Source organism: Cygnus olor, chromosome Z (genome assembly GCF_009769625.2).
Source record: "Cygnus olor isolate bCygOlo1 chromosome Z, bCygOlo1.pri.v2, whole genome shotgun sequence".
NCBI lineage: Eukaryota > Metazoa > Chordata > Aves > Anseriformes > Anatidae > Cygnus > Cygnus olor.
In genome coordinates this window covers 50,284,821-50,309,610 of record NC_049198.1, presented here as the reverse complement: position 1 = coordinate 50,309,610, position 24,790 = coordinate 50,284,821, and the positions used below count along the sequence as shown (strand labels likewise).

Sequence of the window (24,790 nt, the reverse complement as noted above, 5' to 3'; positions counted from 1 at the left end):
AAACAGAGCAAAGTAGAGGCAGATTATTTAACTGTGTGAGAACTCTAACAACACATTCCTCCAAATTTGTGGAGATCCATGGAGAAATGAGCTATACAAATAACTGGCCACATTTCTTTCCTGGTGACAGGAACCTTCCATAGAGATTGCCCTTTAGCTCTCTTCACTCTCGTGGCTTCGTCTGGAGGTTAGAAATCTACAGTGTCACCAGGGTCAGCAAAAATGAGAGAAATTCTCAACTCAAGGCTGATGTACCCTTCTGGATAAGTACCTTGGGTTTACCTAGACACACACAGCTGATCAGTCTACCCAAACTGAGAACAAATGGAAGACCAATTTCACCTCATCCATGCAGTCCTGCTGCCTGTGAACTCTGCTTTCAAAGAGGGAGACCCCAACACTGCACTGCAGAAGGGCTCCTTTATTTCCAACACTTACCTTCTGAAGGCCCCTTCTGGTCAGGATGAAGGGGCTGCCTGTCCTGTTGTTCTTCGCCAAACCAATAGGACTTTGTGAAAGGAAAGTACCAGGGTCTGGGAATTCCATACTGGCCTAAAGAGGAAAAAAAAAAAAAAAAAAAAAAAAAATTACATGAGCCCAACTGCAGCAGACCATTTTCCCAAGCTAGCTTTCATAACATGAAGGGAAGTATTTTACCCCTGTAGTAAGCCTCTAGGATAGGCAGGACTAAGAAGATCTTTACTGATGAAGACACTGCCAGTCTTCAGGGTGAGAACAATCTCTTTTCTAAAATTCCATTTTAGAGTTAGAGGTCCTATGCTGGAAGGCATTAAGCATCCACATGTGGTGCTGATATTCTCAATGCCTCCCATTCAGTATGGTCTGTGGAATTAGCAGTCCAGAGAAGGGAACAGCTGAAGTGCACCAAAGCTTCTGGGGCTACCTTAGCCACCACCACAATGGGGCACTGCCCTTGTGCTGGGAAACATTCACTGCTAATAGCCACAACAGCCTCCCTGTAGTGCTGGTATGGAGTATTCCTCCATGACTTTTCTGCAGCTCTTCTTAAAAATGGGCCCATTTTACACCCTGTGAAAGGAGTAAGGCAAGAGGATCCATGTGAAAGTGTGAAGGTATACAGAAGCAGACCTCACCTGGGAAGACAGACTCAATGTACCAGGTCATGACCCCATACAGGAACGTGTCAAACAACATCATGACGGCAGATGTGGTGATGCTAAAGCCATCTTCTTCCAGTGGGCTCTCAAAGAAGTTGTCCCATTGAACACCGACTCCCTGCTCTTCAAACAGTGCAAAGTACTCGCAGCCAAAGCCAAAAGCAACTGGAGACAACAGGCTCTGCAAATGGGAGGCATGAACACATATCAAGTTTTTCACAACTACTCAGCTCTGGGCAGCTCGGCTTTAATGCAAGGCTAAGGCAACCTAGTTCAGAGACCTTGCAGGAAAAGTTAAAGGTCCAAGGAGCATGACCAGACCTGCAGAGAGGGAGTGGCACACACCGTTTTAGTTACATTCAAACAAGTAAAGCCTGCAATCTCTGCTGGCCCACCACCCAGAAATCAGTTTGCTTCCCTATTCCTTCCATTATTCTTTGGACTTTTATGTGAGGGAAGACACCACTAGGACACCCTTTCCAGGCAGATGAGAAGTGCTATGGAGGAGAAAATCAAATGGTTCCTACAGCCCTGCCTATCTGGTGGTACAGCACCACAGCATACAAAGATGAAAAGAGCTTCATGTAGCTGAATTACTCCTCCTACCAAAGCCAACAAAAGCTCAGCCCTAGTAGCTTCTTACGATGGAAAATTATCCTCTCATTGTCCCCTCCCTGCTAATTATCAGTGTCCAGCTAGAGTGCTGTTGGGTTTCATAGCAGTGGAGGCCCGGTTCCCCAGACAGTATCCTTGAGACTTACCGCAAAGATCTTGAGTGAGAAGCTGACATAGTCCTGCCAGGCAACACACAGCACATAGGGTAGGTACAGTGTGAAATACACAATACCCCCGCAGGCAGCTGCCAGGTTGGCCCTGGAGAACACAGTACTGATGAGGAAGCACTGGAGGATGGTCACAACGGCGAAGATCGAGAGGAAAACAAACACCACACTCGGGTCGCTGTAAGGTAGCAGATTCCCCATCTAGAAAGTGAACAACAGGCACATCAAGCTTTGAAGGGGCTCTCTAAAATGGCTCTAGTAGAAGCAGATTCTCAGCGATGCTGCTGAGGGGACACTGGGCTGGCTGCGATTTGCACAGCAGCATTCCCAGAAGTGAGGTGGTACCAGAGGTACGTTTTGAAGGGCACTGAACCTATCACAGCACCTCCTGCTGTTTTTGGCAATTCATCTCTGTTTTGTTTCCAAATCCCTGCTCCCAAAGAGCTTCTGATCAGCCAACAGCCACTACCTCCTTCCCAGTGTGCCAGTGTAGGCCACTACACATCAAAGCTCTGGATTCTGCTGCCACAGACCAAACCAGTAAGCTCACCTTGAGGATCAGCACCAGCAGACCTGCACTCATTAGGAGAGGAATGAGGCTGCTAATGAACCAGCTTAGCCAAAGGATGCCATTGTCGAGGCCCATAATCCTCATTGTCTCCTTCAGCCGGGCTTCCTTCTCATACACGATGCCCTTAATTATCACAGCTACTGAGTAGATCCAGGCTAGAGTCATGAAGAGAGGCATGGAGCGACTCATGACGCGCAGAAATCTGAGAGCAGGAAGAAAAGGGACAGAAGAACAAAGTGAGAAACATTAGTGTGACTTTGGCTACCGCTCAATGGCTAGCAGAGCATGGTGATGGCTAAGGCTTCACTGCACAAAGCAGCCCAAGTGCAAACCATGACACAGCGTCAGCGTCTCACCACAAGGTGAGGCTGATGGGTCTAAAGCACATCACCAGCCCTGAGAGGCAGCTGGAGTTCTTGCTCAATTGAAGAGTAGGTGCAAAGAGCTGTTTTTCCTGGGGACTGCTCTCAGCTGTTCTCCTTCCTCTCTCCTGTGCTAAGGTCTCTGCTTTTTTTCCCAGTGCTAGTTTTGCCTGTATCAGGTTTGGGGATATTGGCCCATCTCAGGAATGCACTCTTGCTACCATCTACTCTGCATGTGGAAGTCCTGTACAGATCTGGAAAGGGTTCCACAAGTCATTACATATCCTAAATTACATACATGAGCCCTAATTCAGAGAACAGGGAGGCTAACGAGATCTGCTCCCACATTGATAATAGGGACACAGTAAGCCATGCCTGAGGGGCTAGAAAAGCCCATGCCTCCTAAGACAGAATGCTCCTGGTAGCTTTTGAAGCAGCCTGTATACGTACATGTCATCCACATAACACGGGTAGGGCATCTGCTGCACATAAACTCCCGTCTTCTTCTCTGTGCCTGTTTGCACCCTGATGATGGCCTGTTCCACCACATCCTGCAGGTAGGCAAAGCCACCCCAAACATAGCGCATGTCCTCAAAGGGGTCAGCACGGGGACCAGGATCCCAGTACCTGCCAAGGGAACAAGATGTTTCTGTTAGAAATCCTCAGTCAGCTCAACCCCAGTAAGAAATTGTTCATAAAGCAGTATGTCAGGCCTCACCCATCCTTGATCTTGTTGGTCCTTTCCACGTTGTCAATGTCCATCCGTATCTTGTATTTCACATGTTGAGGGAGCTCTGTGCTGTTAGGAGCTATTTCAGTGAAGACAATACCAGCCCAGAACCTCCTTTCATCCAGAAGCTCCAAGGACTTGTTTATAAGACGGACTTCTGTGGCCACAGGCTCCAGTTTGTCCAGGTTGACACACTAGACAGGGACAGATTTGGAAGTGTTTATGGGATCAGATCAAACCAGAACATACTTTAAGTTCAGGAGGGACAAAAAAGGTTAACTCTACAATACTAATGTGAGGCCCATGAAAAGGCTGTAGCACTGGAATACTTTGCAATGTCTCACAGTAGCCCAGCAAGTTGCTAGAGATGTCTCTCTCTCTTTTTTTTTTTTTTTTCCAGCTTACTGGTTATCTGCAAGACAAACAGGTGTCCCTGAGAAATAACCCAAAGGTATTTTCTGTACAAGAGGTTAGGAAGCATTGCAGTGGTAGCTGTAGGATTCCATCCAAGCATCAATTTTTATAGACGATGTTTTATTTTTGCTGTTACCAATAAGCTAGGTCTGACTGAAAGCCTCTAAAAATCTGTGGATAACTCCCAAAAGTTTTGGAGCAGGCCCCCAAAAGGCCAAGACCTGCTTCTGTTTGCACTCATCTGCCAAGGTAAGTGAGTAACGTGTAGAACAAGTTTCATTATTTGCTTCATCTTTCTCAGCTTAAAGAAGCTGCTAGCTTCACTGCTATCCTCAGCTAAAACCCCAAACAGAAATATGAGCTGCGACATGGCTGCAGTGAGCAGCCACTTTCAGTCGCCCAGTAACAACAGGGTGAAAAACCACATGCAATGGCCAAAGCAAGAGATTCAAGAACAAGGCCTACAGTTAGGTTCCCACATCTATATTTAGATTCCTGAATAAATAGCATTTTCTAACATACTTTGCACTCGGCCCCACCAAAGCGTGGTAATTCACAGAACAGGGACTGAAGAACGTTGACCTTCCCTTCCCAGGAACCATCCCACCATGTGAGTGGAGTCCAAGTTGCTGCTGTCCCCCAGCTCCCTGCCCACACTATAGCGCGATCTCACCTCCATGAAGCGGGAGATGGTCTGAATAGCCCTGTCTGTCTCATTGAAGGCATCCATCCAGGTGTACACCGACCCGTTATCTGTCTCAAACTCTTCCGGATGCTTTGAGAGGAAGCGGGCAACGTCCTCCACCGTCCAGTTGGAAGCTGGCAAGTGCAGGTCCCAGAGAGCTTTGCCTTTCAGCAGCGTCTGTGGATATTTTAATCAAAGAGGAAATAGTTACATTGAGAATTGCAGTTGGATCACCGCCTTGTCATGAAAATTAGTATTACCGGGGAAAACGTCTTAAAAATGCACTGATGGAAGCACTGATGTTAAACCAGAGCTCCCTTCAAGACCCTCAACCACCTGCACACAAGGCAGCTGCAGGATGGGGATGATGCCCGTGTTTCAGGTGGCAGCGAGCAGCAGCCCTCCATAAATGCTCACCTCCAAGCCCCAGCCACTTCGTCTGGCTGTCAGGAGGTCTCATTTCTGTCGTCTGCTGCCGAGTGCCAAGCAAGTCGCTTTGTCTCCCTGCGCTGATGCTCCCTCTGCCACTCACACCCTCTTTTAACTGTGCGAGTCGTATTTCCCCAGGGAGAAGCACTCTGCCGTACTGAGAAGCTCAGCCTGGGGGTGCTCCTGACAGCTCTGGGCACCTCTCCTACCGAAATGACGCACCTCTCCCAGCGCAGCAGCTGTGCTATCGGGCACACTTCGCTGGCTGGCTTGCTGTCTCCTTGTCCTGCCAGATCTTTTCCGTGGAGAGGGCAGCAGAGAGCCACGCACAGCCCTGCACCCTGGGAAAACTCAGCAAGTGCTGCCCAGCCCCGGCTCAGCCCTAGATGGCAGCCACGAACCGGACTCCTCGGGCAGGAGAGAGATGAAGCAGACAACAAAACCCATCCACGCCTTCCCTCCTCCCCACAAACCAAGGGGTTTTACACCAGCAAGATACGGAGCAGGAAGAAACGTGCTCAGAAGAAATGCATCTGGCTCCGAACAAGTCTCTGCTCCCCGCTGGGATGGAGAGGGCGTAAGGCGCAGCCAGAGGCTGAGTTCTGCAGGTAATAAACAGAAATACCAGCACCAAAAGCCGGGTGGCTTTGTTACGTGCTTTTCTGTTGTGTCACTGGGGCTGGCTGAAACAGCCTTGTACAGCAATGATGTCCTGCCTCTCTGCTCTCCCACCGGAGACAGTGCTGTTTTCACGTGGCTTAGCTCCAAGTTTTTGGAGGGTGGGCTGTGGACCCACTAGGTATATGTGCAACACCCTGCACAAGTGCAGTCCAGGTAGGAGCACCTGGCAAGGACTGAGCAGAACTGAGATCTGTGGGCAGTAATGTAAGGGCAGGTAGGAAGGCAGCATTAATTGTAAGAGATACAGCTAACCTGAAGGGGAGGAAAAAACAGCCAGCACAAGAGAGAAAACTAAAAATCATAACCAATAAAAACAGGAAATGGAATTTCTGCCAGAACAAAGAATGAAGCTGAGAGGTGCAGAGAGGAGCGTCCCCATGTGCAGCTGTCAGCAACAAACCCAAAAGCAACGGGTCACATGAGTTACAAAAACAGAATCACAAACTGGGAGAACAGAACAAGCCAAGCTGACAAAGGAGAACATGCAAAAGGGAAATCCGAACAAACAGGGATCGGCTGCACGATGCTGCCTTTGCGCGCTCGGTCTCCCGAGGCTGGCCACCCCACCCTCGCTCGCAGGAAGGGCACCACGCCTGCAGGCACGGGGCTCAGCCTCATCACGTCCAGCAGCAGCATTAACAGACAGTAACTCGTGGGGGCACGTCTCGTCCTCCCTGGAGTAGCAGCTGCGTTAGCATCAGGCTGCAAGTGCCAGCAGTGAGTGAGAAAAGCAGTTTTCCTCTACCACAGACGGAAATACACCAAACATGTTCCACACCAAAGGAAGCTGGGAGGTGACAACCCATCTCCCGACACCACAGCAGTCTCAGGGACTTGAAAACAGCAGAGTAGAACAGCCCCAAACAGGCAGCTGTATGTTTTAGCCTACCGCTGTGAGCTGTGCTGCATTGCTAAGCCCAACAGGATGCTGCGTGAGAGCTGCCCAGGTGTTCACAATGCAGTACTGCTGCAAACATGAACCGCTGCAGGTGACCGCAAAGGAACTTCTGCTACTGCACCAGTACAGGGGAAGAGACCAGACTGTTGGGAAGATCAAGAAGTAAACACCAGAGCCAGCAGAGTTAACAGGATGCATAAAATAAAGAATCAGTAAAGCCTAGGGCTCATTTAAGAACAAAAGCAAACAAAAAAAGCCAGCAACATTCACCTTTCAAAAGACAAAACTGCAAACCAAACCAATAGCCAAATCCTGGCTTTGTCAGCACTCCCTGCAGCAAACAGTTCAATTTACAATTGGTGGGCCTGATTCTCATCTCTCTGCTGCCAGTATCTGCAGAAGTAATTTTAATAAAGCCAACAGAGGCACAGGAGTAATAAAAATGATGTCTCCATCGTCTCTGGTATGTCATGTTCTTGAGAAGTGCAACAGGATAGGTCAGGGACTGTTCTGCACATCATTGCATTGGGATCAACAAGGAATGAACTTCAAGGCTTAACAAACCCGAGGAGATCTCTGTGTAACACCCGTGCTATGACACCCACCCAGCTGCCAGCAGGAAAAGCTCCTCTACAACTGATTTTCTGTTCTGCTGTTACAGTTTTACATCACTGCGTTTCCAAAGACATCAGTGCAGAGGTGCAAGACCCACCCCTGAACTACACCTGAGGGAAGCAAAGTGAACTAAGCCTCTTGTACTTTTAATAAGCAGATAATGCCCGAATAATGCAGGTCTTACACTGGGCACAATGCTCTGGGGAGCCAACAGAATAGCACAGTGTGTCAAATCCAAACAAGGCTCCCAACCCTTTCTTCATGGTCTCGTACGCATAACGTGTTATGAAGTGATCAGCTGCAGGGTGATGTTCCCTCTTCCCCCCAGAATACTCAACTATTACTAAATTAAGCATACCATACAAGCCAAAATTAAGTTTTTACAAGGTTTGTGCCAGGTGACCACCAGGCATCTAGGTTCAGCTCTAACACAATAACCATTTAAATCTTACTGTACTCAATGGGGCCTGAGGCCACCTGGCACGTTCCAGGATCTGATGTAGGTATATGGTGGCTCATGAAAGCAGCTACTCCAGAGAGCACTTTCACAGAGGAGTGCACAGCACAGGCAGCTGAATATGTCACCAACTCCACAAAAATACCACCAGCCAGATATTTGTACAGAACTAGGGCAACAGTGTGGAAGAAGCGGCACACTTTCCCACAGAGGTAGATTAGAAGCAGCTGACAAACATGGTCTGCTCCTGTACATGGCAGGATGTTACATGAAGGAGCGTCCAGCACAATGCAAGACTGGTACAACCACAACATGTTTCAAAAAGGGGGTCACATCCATACTATTTATCTGCCCAGACTAGCGCTGAAGCACTATCTAAACAAGTATTTCATGACTTATCGCAGAAGACGATGGCAGTGGTTCTGGCAAGAACAGCATACTGACCCGAATCAGATCCATTTCCTGACTGCTTTCCATAAATGTCCAGATCTTCGGGCTTATCTCCTCCCACATCCCCCCGAGGTCACGAAACACACCCAGCTCCTGGAACGTCCTGTTCACCTGTCGGCAAAGAGAGGAGGAAGGTTATTCCCAAAACCTGGCTCAGATCCACTGTGGGCTGAGAGGGTGCATTGACCTGTCAAGTGAAGTACTGAGCATTGCTTATATTCAAACAGCAACAGCTTCCGCAAGGACAGGAATAAGGAAAGGCATGTGCATATGGAAGGAAAATTAGAAGAGGGAGTGAGGATGGCTGTGGCTGAGCGGGGCCTACTTGGAGAACTGCCCTTAAGGCTTGGTGGAATTTGGAGATGAAGGGCACACAGAGGCAGCCCCTCCCCACGTGCTAGAAGAGTCTATTGAGGGGAACTAGAGAGCACATTAGGTAAATCGCTATCAGAAATGGTTAAGGATCAGCTGATCAGCCTGCAGTGGGGGAGAGGAAAGACACCTGAAGGCATATCAAGGTCTTTCCCAGTCCCATATCCCACATCACAGCTGCAAATACTGTGGGTAATCATAAAGCACCACCACAAATGTCTCCAGCAAGGTGTAGAAATGGAGTTCAGATTGGCCTTTTCTCTTTGAGCCTTTGGCATGGGAAGTGAGCGACTATGGAGGCTGTGCTTTGTGGACAATCATTTCTAGGCTTGCATTTGGACCCAATTTAACACAGAGAAGCTTAGCTGTACAGCCGGAGCACATACCTCACACTGCATATCAGAGGATAGGGTTAGAGTTACCTCAGTCATGACCTTCCTTATGGCTGGTGTGTCTGGAGTGTACAAGACCTTCCCAATCAGCAAGGGTTTCAAAGCCCTCCAAATAATTCTGGAAAGCGGGCTGGATTCCAGGTTCTTCATCAGCTCATTGCAGTAGGGTGCTGAGGAGGAGAGGACGGGGTGAGTGGCTGAATAGCACTGTGACAACTGCAGAAGGCACATGACCCACTCGCACGCACTTTAAGGACGGTCACAGCTGAAAGCAGGGCAGCTGTCACAAAACAAAAACCCTCCTCTGCTGCAAAGCTCCACAAAATGCCCTTTTCAGCCTAAGCCTTCACCGTCTGCCCAGCAAGCATGGAGTACCTGCACAGCTTCCAGCATGAATGGGATATTCTATGATTAACAGTCACACTTATCTGCACAGCCCATGCAACCCACTTCATGCCAAAATTTGCACAGAAAAGGCCAGATTTCCAAAGACTGCACGTGACCGTGCTCTCCATGCCCTTCAAGGAGGTCCACATAGCCTTCAGTGGACCTTCTACATGCGGCCCATGGGAATCCCTTGCATCTTGACACCCTCGCTGGCCCTAAAGGCACATGCAGGAGACAGCAGATGGCTGTTCAGACAGCATGTGTGTACTTTTCTGAAACAGTAGTAGGTATGCTGATCCTCAGGACCACTTGCTTTCATCCATGGAAGTTTGGAATACAGCAGCCATTACAGCCATGCAGTGGATGGGACCTTAGACCACGACAGGGTTACACTTACTTGTGGAGTTATCATAGAAGTTGGTTACATCATCTTCAGTGTTGTTGCCTCCGAACAGTGCTTTGTAATTGTTGTCCTCATACCAGTTGAGGGATTTGATTTTGAGCCCTCCACCTTCAGGATGGCCACACACAATACGTGACACAGCCTGGTAGATCTGCGTAGAGGAGTTTGATGCATTCACATTGGTCAAGAACATCACCTCTTGCCTCATGTCGCTCCAGCTCTTCATGCTCAGCAACTGGAGGGGAGTGGGAGAAGAATGGAGACAGGGGTAGGAACTAGATTAGTGAAGGGAAAAGATCCTGCCATTCCCCTTCAAACCACACATCTGTTTTCAGACAGATGAGAATCCCACTGGATGCGCAACTAACCGGAGAGACCAGGGGAAGTGTGTTTCCCCCCACCACTGTGGGAAAACGTAGAGACCACGTACTTATCGAGCTCTTATCCTAAGTTGTCTCCTTCAGTATTGTGGTGGTTCCTGCCTTTCCTGCCCTCTCACATGGAAACCACTTCTCTGGTTGCACAATAGCTCACATTCCAGCAGTCCCCTCACTCCGGGGTGGAGCGACTCAGAAGAGGGAATAAGGAAACAACACGGAGTGGGAGCAGCTAATCAGACCCAGCCTTGGAGAGCTGCAGGCCCCAGCGCTCTGGCAGTGTCACCCGGCACAGCTCCACCAGGGTCAGCAAGCCTCCTCAGATTTACACCAGGCAGAAATTTCGACCTCCTAGACCAGCAACACTGTGCCTGCCCTAGCACCTCCCTGCCCCTTTGTCAACAGCATTGTTGAAAGCCCGTGAAAACAAGCCCAGCTGCAGCCTCAGGCCTGACCACAGTGTGTGCCTTTACTCCACAGAACATGAAGCCAGCCACAGTGAGAAGCCTTCTCCTGCCCTGCTTGCTCGACACCAGGCACAGAGATGCAACGCTCACAGCTGGAGGGGAGGTTCTGTACAGCAAGACACATTCACTTGCTGTGGCAGCTACCTGCAGGATCTGTCACGAACAAAAGCAGCAGGTGCGCAGCCTAAGACACTGCACCAACGTCTCCACACTCAGAGACATGGCCAGGCTCACCACGAGGAGAAAAACGATGCACATCCATGAGCGCTGCTTTCGTGCTACACTGGACCACTACTCTCAGGCTCTCTGGCTGGAGACGCGAGAAAACAGAGGTGTGTCCGTACACACTAAAAGTCTGTTTAGCTCAGTAACCTCTGTGATGGTGACAGTAAGTGGATGTTAGGAAACAAAAAAGCAAGGCCAAGAACAGACTTCCCCCAAGTAACCTTCCAGATTCCAATTATTTTCAGCTCAGGGAACTTCTGTCTATTTGCTAACTCACAATGAATGTCTTCCATGGTATTTGAACATCTGCAAATATTTAGCATACAACATATCACTGGAAAGAACCTCCTCTCCCTCTCCTAAACTTGGCTACTGTTAGCTTCACTTGGTGCCACACTTTTTGCACAGTGAACATTCAGTCCCTATCTCTTTTTCTCTAGGCCGTTCAACAGACCTCTGTCATATCCCCAGCTCATCTCCTTACCAGACTGTCAGGTCCCAGACTGCTCTCTTGTTCCTTATGTGAAAGTCACTCCACTTCTAAATGTCCCCACTGCCCTTCCCTGAACTTTTTCCAGTTCTGCTACTGCTTTTTGGAGACAAAGTGCCTAGATCTGTACTCCCTATCAAACAGGAGGGCAAACTACAGATTTACATAGAGTCGTGGTAACATCTTCCACAGTTGGTCCCCTATCCTTTTCTAAATCTTTTCTAGCATTTGACCTGATTTCTTGTCTGCTACTGAATATCAGGTGACATGAACTGTGATGCTCTTGCTCTGCTGCCCAGAATAGCGACATGCACTAATAAGGGCAAGCAGAGCTGCTGAGACACCTATTTGTAATTGCTCATCAGACGCATCTCAGAAATAACAATAGGTGGCCCCAATTACTCTGTTTTCAGAGTCAGTCAAAGCCTTGCTGCCACTTCTGCTATGTCTTAGTTCTGTCACCTTTGTTTAAATAAAATGGCAGGTATTCAAAGTCTAGGACAGTTGGCAACAACAGTCAACAGCCAACCCCAAAGCCAGCCAACAACAACCCCAGAAAGCAATGGTGTTCCATAACAACTCAATGCCAATTCAACCAAGGCAGGCACACCCAGGGTCTCTGGCCCTACACTGTAGGTAAACCTGGCCCTTTGTGTTCATTTGTAGTTCTGTGCATGCTCTAGAAGTGCCAACATCTGGACAAAAAAAATCTTGATGCTAAACAAGAGCTATTTTGTGTCACATACACAAGGAGCCTCTATTTTTAGCTGCCTGAAAACACATGACACATTGATATGACGGAAGACAGCTGTGAGAACAGCTAAAACCTGGGGATTCAGTACTTGTATCCAGACTTGCTTCAAGAGTACTTTCATTTTCTCACTACTCGCTGGTGCCTTTGTCTGCACCCTGGTGTCAATCAATCAGGCTCCACAGATTCAGCGTGACTGACAGGACGCTAATGTCGTAGGACGTGAATGAAAAAAAGAATGTAAGACAACAACTGTAGTTGGTTAAATACACTCATGTGGATTTTGGATTTGATGTCTCCTAACCCAAAAGGCCAAGGCTGCACTTCAGGCGTGACAGTGTGAGTCTCCAATTCAAAGGGATGCCTTTGGGAGGTTTTGGTACCTTAGGTAAGACGGTTGAATTTTCTTTGGTAAATGTCAACTGCTTTAGCTAAAGTACCATCAGCTCCTTAGGATAAGCAAAGGTACAGAATCAGAAGGGGTAGCTAGCTAATTGCCACAAACTAACTTGCAGAGGGATTGCATTAACAAAAGTATTTTTATTTGTTATTTTAAAAACAAAGTTTGAGCAAGCAGCTTTGTTTCATCTTTGGCACCAGCAGTTTTACAATAGATGTGCAGAGCTGCTCTGTTCACACCACTGGAAGCAAATATCTCACATGTCTGAAGTGTTACTGAACTACTTCTCCCAGACATCAGACCTGGCTCCGTGCTTCTTAATAGTTGCCCTCACTCTCAGAGTTTAATCTGCCCTCCTGGGTTGATTTAAAGAGGACAGGGACAGAGACCCAATCAATCCCCACACTAAGAGACAAATATTTTGTTCAGACTATTCTCTAATTAAAATTCCTTGCTAGAAAGGCTTCTAGACGTGGCACAAACAATAGCTCTCTCCACCCCCTCAAGCTGCTGCCCTGTGAAACAAGGGAGCAAGTCCCTCCTTTTCACACAGAAATCAGCCTGCCAGACAATAAGAAGTAACTTTCGGTCAAGCCATCTGGAGCAGCTCACGCTGTACGCAAAGGAAAATGCTGCCTTTGTTTGCACAGTAATAAGGCAGCATAAAAGGTAGTCCTACCCAAAACAGCTGCCAAGCAAAAGGCACGCTACCCTGGGACATTTTCAGCCACATCAGCAAACTGAATGTCACATGGTTTCAATTATTTTTATCCCAGACAAAAAAGAAGGAAAAAAAAAGAAAAGAAGAAAAAAGAAGAAAAAAAAAAAAGGCAAGCTTAAGTGACGTAACGGGAAACAGCTGTAACCAAACTCTTAAGGGCAGCCTCCCTGCTAGCAGCGAGAGCTCTGCCACCGTCTTAACTGCAGCTGATCCGGGAATCATCTTAATTTCCCTGTAAAAGGGAGCCAGTGGCAGGTTCTGGGGCTCGGTGAGGGACGCGTGCCAGGGGCTGCTGGCTGGCACGGCGCTGGCTCCCGGCGGGGCGGCCGCCCCGGGCTCGGTGGGAGGGGAGCGCACGCTGCTAACCCCGAGTGACCCGCTCCTCCGCGCGCTCCACGGGGTTACTGCCGTTCACCGCTCTGCTCTGCGGCTGCCTCCTTGCTCGCTGCACGGACAGACGGACGGAAAGCTCGAGGAGGGGAGGAGGAGGAGGTATTGTTTAGTTTAGATGGTTGTGATTTCTGCTAGAGGGAGAGAATGTTTTTGCCTGGTAGCAGCACTTCAAAGTCGGAGCCGGGCAGAAAGCGGCTAAGATGTTTCTGGCTCCAAAAATCAAAATTAAAAAAAAAAGGGGGTTGGGTTTCTGACTGAAGCTAGGCATGCAGGGCTTTTTTCTTAATCCACTGTCTCACCTGCAAAAACAAATACTCATGGCCTCTACAATGTCACTTTGCCTCTGCAAATCACTACGTTTTGCCAGAGCCTTTCTCAGCTGCCGCTGTGATACGACTGCATTGGGTGCCCCACAAAGATCAGAAAACAATCTCTGCCCCAAAAAGCTGTTTATTCAAAGATGAAGAGCAAACAGTACCCTGTAGTTGCTCAGTTGTAACACACACCTCTTCCACATGCCATGCCCTCACCAAACATAAGGGCCAGTACCTACAACACAGAAACACACCTGGCACAGTTGGCAACTGAGTGAAAAAGCTAAAAAGGAGGCAAACCTCCACAGGCAGTTTGCGAGCTGCTGCTAGTCAGTAGATATATTGCAAAGGTAACTATTGGGCCACTGCTGACAAAGTAAACCCCACAGAAAATTTAACTCTTGCACCTCCCAGAGGTACCCAATCTTTAGCCACATGCCTAAAGAACTCCTATGGTGTCCATGATCTGAAGTTTTGTGCACCAAGGGGTTGCGTTGCAGGTGCTGCCTGTCAACATAGGGACAATGGTGGTAGGATGGTGGAGAAATTTCAAAAACAGCAAGGGGTTTGACTTTGAGTTGCACCAAGGAAACTTGTGCTCCTTGTACTCGACCACAGGCTCGGGCAGCTGCCGCCACCACACCAATGTATTCTTCTGACACAAAGGACATACTTACCTCTTTAACAAGCTTTCCCAGGCTCTCTTTCAAAGCCTCCACAGTTTCTGACAGATCCCGCAAGGAAGAATTAAAAGAAATGTGTCTCTGCAAGAGAGAAAAAGAAACAGGGAGTCACTACCAGGCACCAACCAATGTGGAAATTAAACCATTTTAGACATCCTTGTAAAGAAGGGTAGATAGGACTGTTTACAAGGCAAAGTGATTGATGGGGAAGTCTGTGCAACCTTGAGCTCAAGCTACCCCAGGCTTCAGCACCCCATAATGCAATGGAGACTCCACAGCTTCCAGCTCAGAAATCCTGCTGCACAGTACATCTCACCTTCAGGTGATCTTCATTACCTGAGTCCTCCCATCAGACCTTTACGTTTTCAGACTAAACTAATGGTGCATTTTAAAGGAACCAGGTTCCATAAAGCAACAGCACCACAAGAGAAATAGTGACAGGTTTCTAGAAGTGGAAGGCACAGCTTCTTTCTGGAAATCCCATTTGCTCTAGCAGTTGCTTGACCTGGGAGTCCCACTGAAGACAACTCCTTGTTTATAGCTGCCCTCCATGTAACTGGTGGGGGGCCTGGATTTTTCTTTTGTTTCTTCTGTTTTATTTCTGGATAGTTAAAGAGCTACCTTGCATGGGAAACATTTCTTGAAAGAAAAGCATCAAGACTCTTTAGCCTAATGCTTTGGACACAATCCTTCTTTCAGAGGAATGAGGATTAAAATCATTTCCTAAGATTTTACATTCATAACTACATGTTACAGCATTGTGACACAAAGAGGAACAGTCAAGACCCTCGATTTTAGTACAAATCTTTTGGGCTGAAGCCTTTCATTTTTACATCTTTCCCAAGGCAATTGCTGGAAGCAAAGTCTGGGGTCTTTCACATGCTCTAGCTGACTTGCTGAAGGGTAGTAAGAGTTCGTCGGTGTCAGCTGGTGTAACTGGGCACCATTCCACTGATCTGCTGCTGGGATATTTACACCTAGCTAACTTTGCTGAGTGCTCAGTTCATGCCTGCTCCAAAGCCAGCTGTAAATTCAGGGAGGCTTTCTAGCGTCTATGAATTTCTACTGAACACAGACCTTAAGGTTCAGATAAAACAAAACACATCAGAGCTAGATGAAAAGCAATTAAAACTCCCCACAGGCTAAGACCTTCAAGCCATTTTAAAGGAATACAGTTAGCAAGTATCAAAGCTACATAGCTGCACTACCACTGCAGCACGGAGATGAAGCAGAAAGTCCTTGATTCGTGCATACTGTAAGACAAGCCCAGTCAGCTCGATTATGCTTCATCAAGCTCTACGCAGATTTGCGTTGTTCGGTGTATTCAGAAGTGATTCAGGGACAAGGTGGATGAGGAAGAGTTTTCTGATGATACTAATCGGTTCAGAATAGTGAAAGTCGAAAGCCAATTGCAAAGGATTAGTGAAAGACCTCATGTTGACACACTGTTATAAAGTGCCAGATGAAATTCACTGCTGCAAAGTAAAGTACACAGGGAGAAGACAGTTCTACCTTAAGATACCCCTGGATGGTTCTGAACTACCTAACACCACACAGAGAAAAGATCACAGAATTACAATAGGACAGGCCACCATCAATATACATTCATGGTGCTTTCTTGTTTCTCAAGTACTATGTGCAATTTTGGATCCTCCACCTCCAAAAGAACACAAGTACAGAAGAAGGGCACAAGTATCATTTTAAGAGACAAATGGCTTCTGAAGGAAGAACAACAGACCACAGTTCTTCAACAGAAATCTTACTGACAAGCAGAGGATATGACAGGGGTCTGTAGAATTAATAGTGGGATAGAGAACATGAATAGGTGGTGATTGTTCACTGCACCTCATCATAGAAGAACAGAGGGCTTCCATTGTAAAGATAGGTTTAATACAAACCAAAGGAGATATTCCACATACAACCCAGTCAAAATGGAGAAATTTTGTACATACTATGCAATGCTGAAGGTAAAAGTTAACATGGGCTTGAAAAAGGCTAAGAAGAAGTCATGAAAGAAAAAAAATTACCAAGATTCCAGGCTTAGCTGAAGAAGTAGTGCTGCTGGAGAAGCACTCAAGGGACGCTGAGCTGAATAGGACTTTGGTCTGAACAAGTATGTAAGCCTTATGAGATTCAGGTTTTCAAATCTGACCCTGAAATGTCTTCAGTTTCCCTGGAAAAGAACTTTTTGCAGTGTCTCTGTGCAGCTCTTTACATTCATGAGCGTCCTCTATATTCAGCACTTCTCAAGCAGGATTGGTCCCACTGTGACAGTGTATTTTGCAGGTGTCTGCACTAGAACAAGGTGGGGATAATGGCTCATTTGCTGGTGAAATACTGGAAGACAACACCTGTCTTTTCCTGGCACATGGTGGAAAGAGAAAGTTCTAGCAGGTTTTGAACAGAGCTGCCCTGTACAATTACTGTGCTCGTGGCTGGTAAGTTATGCCTTCATCTAGTCTTGCCTCTTAGGGCATGCAAACGTCCTAATATTCTGCAGCTACACATTGCACTAAGCACACGCTGTGTGCTTGCATGTGCGCCCTTATGGGACACAAAATAGAGAAATATTTGAGCTAACTAGAGTTGACTGCCCAGTCAAGACAAGCCTTAAATAAACCCACCTGTCAGCTCCTGCTAGAAGGGATGGAAAACTCTTTAACATACACGAGAACACATCTGTATTTGAAGTGCTGGGAGGTCATAACAAAACTGTCACTTGCTGCAACGTAACAGCTAATTGCTTCTGCTTAAGAGACCACTCTGCCATGTTTGCTTTGAAACAGTTATTACAATTTTACACTGATCTTAGTGGAAACTGAGCACTGAACTATGCAGAAAAATCACATGCTTTGTGTTTCTGCTTTTGTTTCCTGGGAGTGGAAGTCCCAAAGTACAGCTGCTTGAAATCACGATATCATTGTGCTTGACCGAAAACACTCAAAAGAGCAAGGAAAGCCACAAGTTTAGTTGCAGCATGTATTTACATTAAGAGACCTTTTCTAAAGCCATTTCTTTCAACTGGAATGCATTCAACATTCAATGCTTAGTTCATGCTAACCATTTGACAAAATACCAGCTGCATTATGAAGGGAAAAGAACAATTGGATTTTCATGTGCTTACCCACACTCCTTCAAGTACCACTACAGTACAGAAGCCACAACATATTTATGGCTTATTATAGACCCACACCACTGGAAGTGAATGTGGCAAAGCCCTTCTTAAGCAGCACTGCAGAGATGAAATCCCACAAGGCCAATTTGAATCGTCTCTGTCACTTAGCAGTCTCCCCCAAGTTATTTTCAAAACTGGGGAGATTTGCAGAGGTAAAAGTTGTTGCACAGACATGTAATTTTATGCTATAAGACAGTCCCTACCCATCAACACCAGTCTGTTGGGACATCTCTGACTTAATGCCATTGCTCTTGATAACCTTCCCCAGCCTGTACAGTTCTTCCACGGGACAACTCCTGACCTAGCACAGAGAGAAAGCTGAAATGAAAACTTGTCTGCATGGAATTAGAGGTTCTGTTTCCATATTTTTCTCCAACCAGCTTCTCCTGCCTCTCTTTAGTTTCACTGAATACACCCAGTAGAAGGCAAACCTTCCACTGAAGACAAGCTGTGCCTGCAACTGGCTTGAACAAAATGTACTACAGCCCATTGTTCTTATTGTTGGCCAAAAAGGCTTCAGGGAATGGATGAAGATTGAGATGTGGGACCTAGAAAAAAGAATCTGACTTTTATAAACATTTAGTGCTTCTAGGAGAGTGAATACTCCCTTCAAGAAGGAAAGCTGATCCTCTACCATGGCACCCTGTGATCGCTCCCAGATTTTCTTCTGCATTTCCATCTAAACAGCGCCCCCCCAAATAGGTTCTTATGAAGGAGGGAACAAGGAGGCCTACCTGAACTTCCCCACCATGCCTCTACCATCTTGGCTCTGTTTTCTCACCCTACAGGAGTAGGGTAAATGAAAGTCACACAAAGGATCAGTGGCAGAGCTAGAAAGGCATATGTAAAATTTTAATTGGAAATCCTTTATCTTAACTGTACTAATCCACTTTGTGCAACATCCAGTGTCTGTTTGGGATAGAACAGATGAGCGGATATGCAAAGACAAGTATTGAGTTTTTGCCTTCTTTTTCAAACTTCCTTTACAGTGCTGTGACATTCAGAGCTCACACATTTCACCGTGCACCTGTTTTAATTTCCTTTTTAGAACTCTGCTCTCTTCATAATTCACAAAAAACTACCGTTTTGTTGTGAGTTACCTGAAACATTTATTGTTTCCCTCAGGCTACAAAGGCACAGACGCTTTAAGCTGATAGAAGCAGGTGTTGACACAGGGGTCTCATGCCCCCTCCCCATACACTCTGACCACTCGGTTCCCAGTCGTGTAACAATCCCCCTCCATCTTTCTGCACAAATGTTTGTGTAACCATACAATTACATTAGTCCATTCTAATCCAGATCAATTCCCTAACACAATTTGCTTATGGTCTTGCAGAGGGAACAACAAACAGGGATGTACAAGGGCAAGAGCAAGCAGGTGGATGGTGGCCGGAATCTTCCATATGCAGCACACCAGAAATTACAGCCACTTGAATGGCAAAAACTTCCATTTTACTGTTCAAGACTTTAGGTGTTGAACTTATACAGTTCTTGCACATTGTTCCAAGTCCTTTTCATTCCAGTTATATCTACCTAATTATATTAAGATGTTTTTTCTCTGCCTCCCCAAAAACCAGCAGAGCTTAGGTCTCATCATGTGAGCCAAATACCTGCCTCTAAATTTCTGTTGTACCTGCATCTGACTTGGCCCTTACTTTTACTTACTGACATCAAGGGGATTAAGCCAAAAATTAAAAATAAATCTCTGGGACAGTCAACTTGTTGGCATTGGTTTGCCTGCTCTGTAGTGGATAGGGTGCACGCTAGCTTCAGCATGCTTGTCCAAGATTTGACCCCCAGTGCCTTTAATGATAAGCTACTTGTCAAAAGCCTTCTTTGTTTAAGAACAGAAAGTTCTCTCTTTGTTCCAATATGTTACTACAGGTCATGGCATATTTTTTTTTTAGCCTTTAAAGCCACTAAGTTTCAAATGTATTGGTCATGATCCTGGTGTTATTTTAATCATTTTGCCTGGACATACTGAAGCAACTTGGTTTTATTTCACTCACCAAAGCGTTACAGCAGCTTTTACTAGTGGGTAGCATGCAACATTTTTCTGAAGAAACCCATGCACCTTTACAGGGTGGTGTACAACATACAGCAGGTTTAGAACTTCTGGCTTCAGGGCTCGGGCTTCTCCGAAGCCAGGATCGTGAGCAAACTTCTCAGAAGTCACCCAAAATTGCTCTTAATGTCTCTATCTACTTTGCTGTTGCCAAGTAGCACTATCAGAGTGGCTTATGACTGCTTTCTTTCACCAGTAAACAATACAGATGTAACAACAGAGGCATAGTATCTGCTTCTGTCAGCTAAATTGCAGAGACTTTCAAACATGAGAAAAAACAACGTGGAGTCTCCAGAGGGCCCAGAAGGACGATGCTGAGTGGTGTTAGCTGGTTAGTTTCATCCCACTCAGTCCAAAAATTCTAGAGACACTGAATGAGATAAAGTGAATGCATACATATACATCTAACTGCACACAAGAAATTGCTTATAGCCATTCATTTTCAAAATATCTCATTTTTGTTATGGGGATGATTTCAGTACTGTTACCTCATTTCTTAGTGCTTATGATTAGCTTGCTCTTACAGCAAGAAAGAAAAAATGCAGATGGAGGACACATGGAAAACAGAAAATGATCTGCGAGAGAACTGTCCACTGTGCACTGCACTGAAGAGTAACATGATTCCAGTACTTGTTAATGACTGTCTTTGACTGGGGACAAAGCCAAACAAGTGGTACATGACTTTCTGTCCTGAAAGGCTCATCAAATCTGGAAACACACACAGCCGAAGTGTTTATTTCTTCCAGTGCACACAAGAGAGTGTTTGTTTTACTGGGTAACAGAGTGGGTTCTGTGGTCCCTTCTCTCTGATATTTCCAGCACTAACTTCCTCAAACTTTTGCTCTTTATCCAGATATTGTGGGCATATAACAACAAAGCATCACTGGTGTTTCTTAGAATAAACAGCTAAGTCTGCCCCAGACTGCAATCACCCCCTAACTGACACATTTCCCTTAAGTTCAATGAGTTTTGGAGCACTTGCTCCAAAATCTATTGAGTTGGTCAGCCTTTCAAACAAGGTCTTTAACAGTTGACTCCTCTACATATGAATTAAACCTGCTACTGGCTAGGAACTTCCGCACTCTACAGCCCCTTGCTAAGTGCAGAGAATGATGGTTTTAGCACCCAGCATGGGCCAGTCTAACATCTGGGCTCATTTCAGCTGCGATACAGCTGACCAAAGCACAGGGACAACCCATCATCTGTTTGTTATTACACTGCATAAATATTTTCCTCTTGACAAACTAAATCATAGCCCACACACATTTACACTATGCAAGCAACGCTGCAATGGAAAGGGTAGGAATGACAGGAAGAAGCAACTTTGTTCAAGCTTCAATGACAAAGACCATCTTCTTTCTCAATGCCAATAAACAATTCACTCTAGAAACACAGAGATAAATTTCCATATTGAAACCCCTTGAAAACATCACAATGTCAATGATAGCTTCTCACAGGTGCAACCATTAGACTCACCTGAAGAGGCTTCAAAGGATTCAGGTTAGCACGGAAGGCTTGTTCAGCTGCAAGGAGTTTTTCCTTTGGTAAGGCGCAAAGGAAGGCTTCAGAGTCCATGGCCACTGACTGATTGTGGATTGTAAGAAATTCAGACAGCATTGAGCTATTGCAGAGATCTCGCAGCCGCATTCGGTAACCAGACACTATGACCTAGAAAAGTGAGAAAAGCATATAAATCTCTCTACGTTTAAGAGTCATAGAACAAAACTGGTTATCACCTAGACAAAACTAACCATTCACAACATTTCCAGATAGAGGGAAGAGGGCATTTTTCTTTACAAGTTGCATGGTCCCGACCTATACGCAACTCTGAATTCCAAGAAAAATATGTTTCCCTGCAGAGTACATGGGGGAAAAGTCCTGGGGGACACGGGTCTCTCTCCACTTCCCTGCACACGTGCTCAGAGCAGCGGTAATCTTGTCCTCCATAGCAGCCATTTTCTCCAACCAAGGGTACACACATTGCCCAATATTCAGTCTTCTGGGAACTGTGCCATAGAGACAAAACAAGGCTTGTGACCAGACACAAGTCTGGCAAATATATGTGAAGGGCAAAAGAACTATGTCCCAAACTCCTTAGTTATATCTGCCAGCTACGTTCTCTGTATGGTTCTGGATCAGGATCACCTTCTCCTGTAGCTCTTGATGCATCTCTTTACCAGCAGCCAAGATAAACATTTTGCAATGTTTTGGGGGCAGATAATGTACCAGTGAAATAAAGAATAATCTTACTTACTGCAACAAACAAGAGATAAGATCCTTGAGTCTTCTTTTACAGGCATATTTTTACTTAAGGTGATTGTTTGCTTGTGGATGAGGTTTACTCATCCACAAACAATCACTTTGTTTGTGAAGGAAATGCATAAAATTGCTCTGATTGATCATGAACACCTTTCAGCCCTGGTAGGCAAGTTTCTTTCTTTAATGAAGTCAATAAAGCATCTAGGTTTGTTCAACAAGAAACAGGTGCACAGCAAACAGGTACACACTTCATAAAAGCGAAAAACACAAGGAAAATTTGGAATCTTTTTGGAAAGGATTTTTTTTTTTGCCTTGGGGCTAGAGAGAGTGAACAATTTTATTGTGAATACATAGTGAACAAGAGCTTTACAGTTCATGCTTTCTGTTCTTTTGCAATACCCAATATGCATTGCCCAACTTCCAGCAAAAAATAAAGAGGATTGATCTACATCCCAGAAGAGTTAACAGTTTCTGCATAACGCTGGTAATCCTGAGAATATTCTTGTCTTTCAAAACCAAAAGGGCATCAACAATCCATGGGGAAAAAAGCGCACTATGTTCAGAAAACAAGCAGATGGAAATGATATGAGAGGGAAGTGATATATAATGCAACACTTACGCAAACCTTTAACTTTAGTCTGCATCCATATGCCAAAAATAGGATGTTTCTATGCTGCACACTCGGCTGAATACACAGAATAGCTCCTGCATCAAGAAGTCAAGACTTTTGAGAAAGATTTTTTTTTGCCAGCAGCATTACTACCACATCATAGCCATGCTGTAAAAGGGATATTCCTGTGACACTGGAATGACACTCAGGAATTGTGGGCTCAGTCAAAAATAGTTTCCCTGGGTGGATATACAGAAAACCAGTGTCTCTCAGTGCTCACTTAAAAAATAAGGATGAACAAATCTCTAGTGTCTGACCATCTATTTTACTCAGATTTCAAGCTCCTTTGGATAAAAGATGCTCCTATCAAACACAGCCCATCCAAGGCACATGACCCTAACACAAAGGCCCTACCTACCCCTCCAACCTGAACACCCAGTCACACCTAGCCAATTCTCTTCAACAGTTTTGAGCCACCTGAAGCCACGGTGTCTTCAATAAGCAAATAAATGGCAGGTTAGTTCCCTAAGACTCCCAAAATGCCAAGCTCATTTCCAAGAAAGCAGTCACAGGTGACTGTTTTAGGTTCACGGGTCACACTGTCCTCTCCTGGGACTGTCCCTGTTGTATGAAACAGGGAGATTTATGCCAGGCAGCATACACCCTGGCCACTGTTATTTACTCCTCACTGCCATTGAATGGGTCATGCTGCAGCCCAGACCAGGACCTCAGCCATTTTCCCACGGATATGGCCCTACTCCTGCCATCCAAGCCATGATCCAGCATGTGATCACACAGCTGCCTGCCCACTGGTGGTCTGGGCTCCTTCCAAACCCCACAACCCCCTCAGCATGCCTACCACTGTCAGAGAAACACGAGGGCGAGCTTCTCTGCCCCAGGAAGCAACGTCCACACCTGGACAAGGCTTTGGCCATTTTTATGCATCTGTACCGTACGTGGTGCACTGGATACATGACCCTGCTTAGGACACTGGATTACATTACAGTAACATCAGTGAACTTTCTCCTCAGAAATTCCAGTTCCCTACTTGCTTACAAACTGTAATTCTGGGCTTATTACGCAACTATAGGACACCAACAGATTGCAGGAGAAGTCTGCATTTGCAGACTGCATTTGCTGTGAGAGGTTTGCATACTCTGAATAGGCCTTTCTGTACAACCTTATATGAATGAAGCTGTCACCCATTTATAGATACGTCACCGATTTTTTCCACCTTTTTTTTCTTAGTACAACTTAACTCGTAGGAATAATTATCAAACTGCACTGAAAAAGATGGCTTGAGAGAATTCACTGAAGAATGAGACACTATGTGGAAGAGGGGCAGCAACTGTAACTAGAATCATAGAATGGCTTGGGTTGGAAGGGGCCTTCAAGATCATCTAACTCCAATCTCCCTGGCATAGGCGGGGATGCCACCCACTAGATCAGGCTGGGCAAGGTACCATCCAGCCTGGCCTTAAACGCCTTCAGGGATGGGGCATCCACAGCTTCTCTGGGCAACCTGTGCTGGTGCCTCACAACCCTTACAGTGAAGAATTTCCTCCTAGTGTCTAATCTAAATCTATCCTCTTTTAGTTTAAGACCATTCCCCCTTGTCCTTTCATTATCTACCCAAGTAAAGAGTCCTTTATAAGCCCCCTTTAAGTATTGAAAGGCCGCAATGAGGTCTCCCGGAGCCTTCTCTTCTCCAGGCTGAACATCCCCAGCTCTCTCAACCTTTCTTCGTAGAAGAGGTGCTCCAGCCCTCTGATCACCTTTGTAGCCCTCCTCTGGACTCACTCTTACAGGTCCACATCTTTCTTGTGCTGGGGGCCTCAAACCTGGATGCAGTACTCCAGGTGGAGCCTCATGAGGGCATAATCCTCTCCCTCCATCTGCTGGCCACCCCTCTGTTGATGCAGCCCAGGATGCAGTTGGCCTTCCGGGCTGCGAGCGCGCACTGCTGCCCCATGTCAAGCCTTTTGTCCACCAGAACCACCAAGTCTCTCTCCGCAGGGCTGCTCTGAACAAGTTCTTCTCCCAGTCTGTACTCCTGTCTGGGATTGCCCAGACCCAGGTGCAGCACTAGCAAC

The 24,790-nt window shown here is 46.2% G+C and overlaps 1 protein-coding gene across 2 annotated transcripts in view; it reads right to left on the bottom strand.

Annotated features, from left to right (window-relative positions):
* ABCA1 (ATP binding cassette subfamily A member 1) overlaps positions 1-24,790 on the bottom strand; it is a 92,977-nt gene that overhangs the window by 23,421 nt on the left and 44,766 nt on the right. For both annotated transcript variants that reach the window (XM_040540133.1, XM_040540135.1), the window contains exons 7-18: positions 21,305-21,496; positions 14,583-14,669; positions 9,762-10,002; positions 9,008-9,147; positions 8,208-8,324; positions 4,672-4,860; positions 3,573-3,778; positions 3,305-3,481; positions 2,472-2,694; positions 1,901-2,122; positions 1,116-1,320; positions 439-552 (exon numbers count right to left, since the gene is read on the bottom strand). In XM_040540133.1, the coding sequence (XP_040396067.1) occupies positions 439-552; positions 1,116-1,320; positions 1,901-2,122; positions 2,472-2,694; positions 3,305-3,481; positions 3,573-3,778; positions 4,672-4,860; positions 8,208-8,324; positions 9,008-9,147; positions 9,762-10,002; positions 14,583-14,669; positions 21,305-21,496 (2,113 nt within the window). The remainder of the gene's footprint in view (positions 1-438; positions 553-1,115; positions 1,321-1,900; positions 2,123-2,471; positions 2,695-3,304; positions 3,482-3,572; positions 3,779-4,671; positions 4,861-8,207; positions 8,325-9,007; positions 9,148-9,761; positions 10,003-14,582; positions 14,670-21,304; positions 21,497-24,790) is intronic.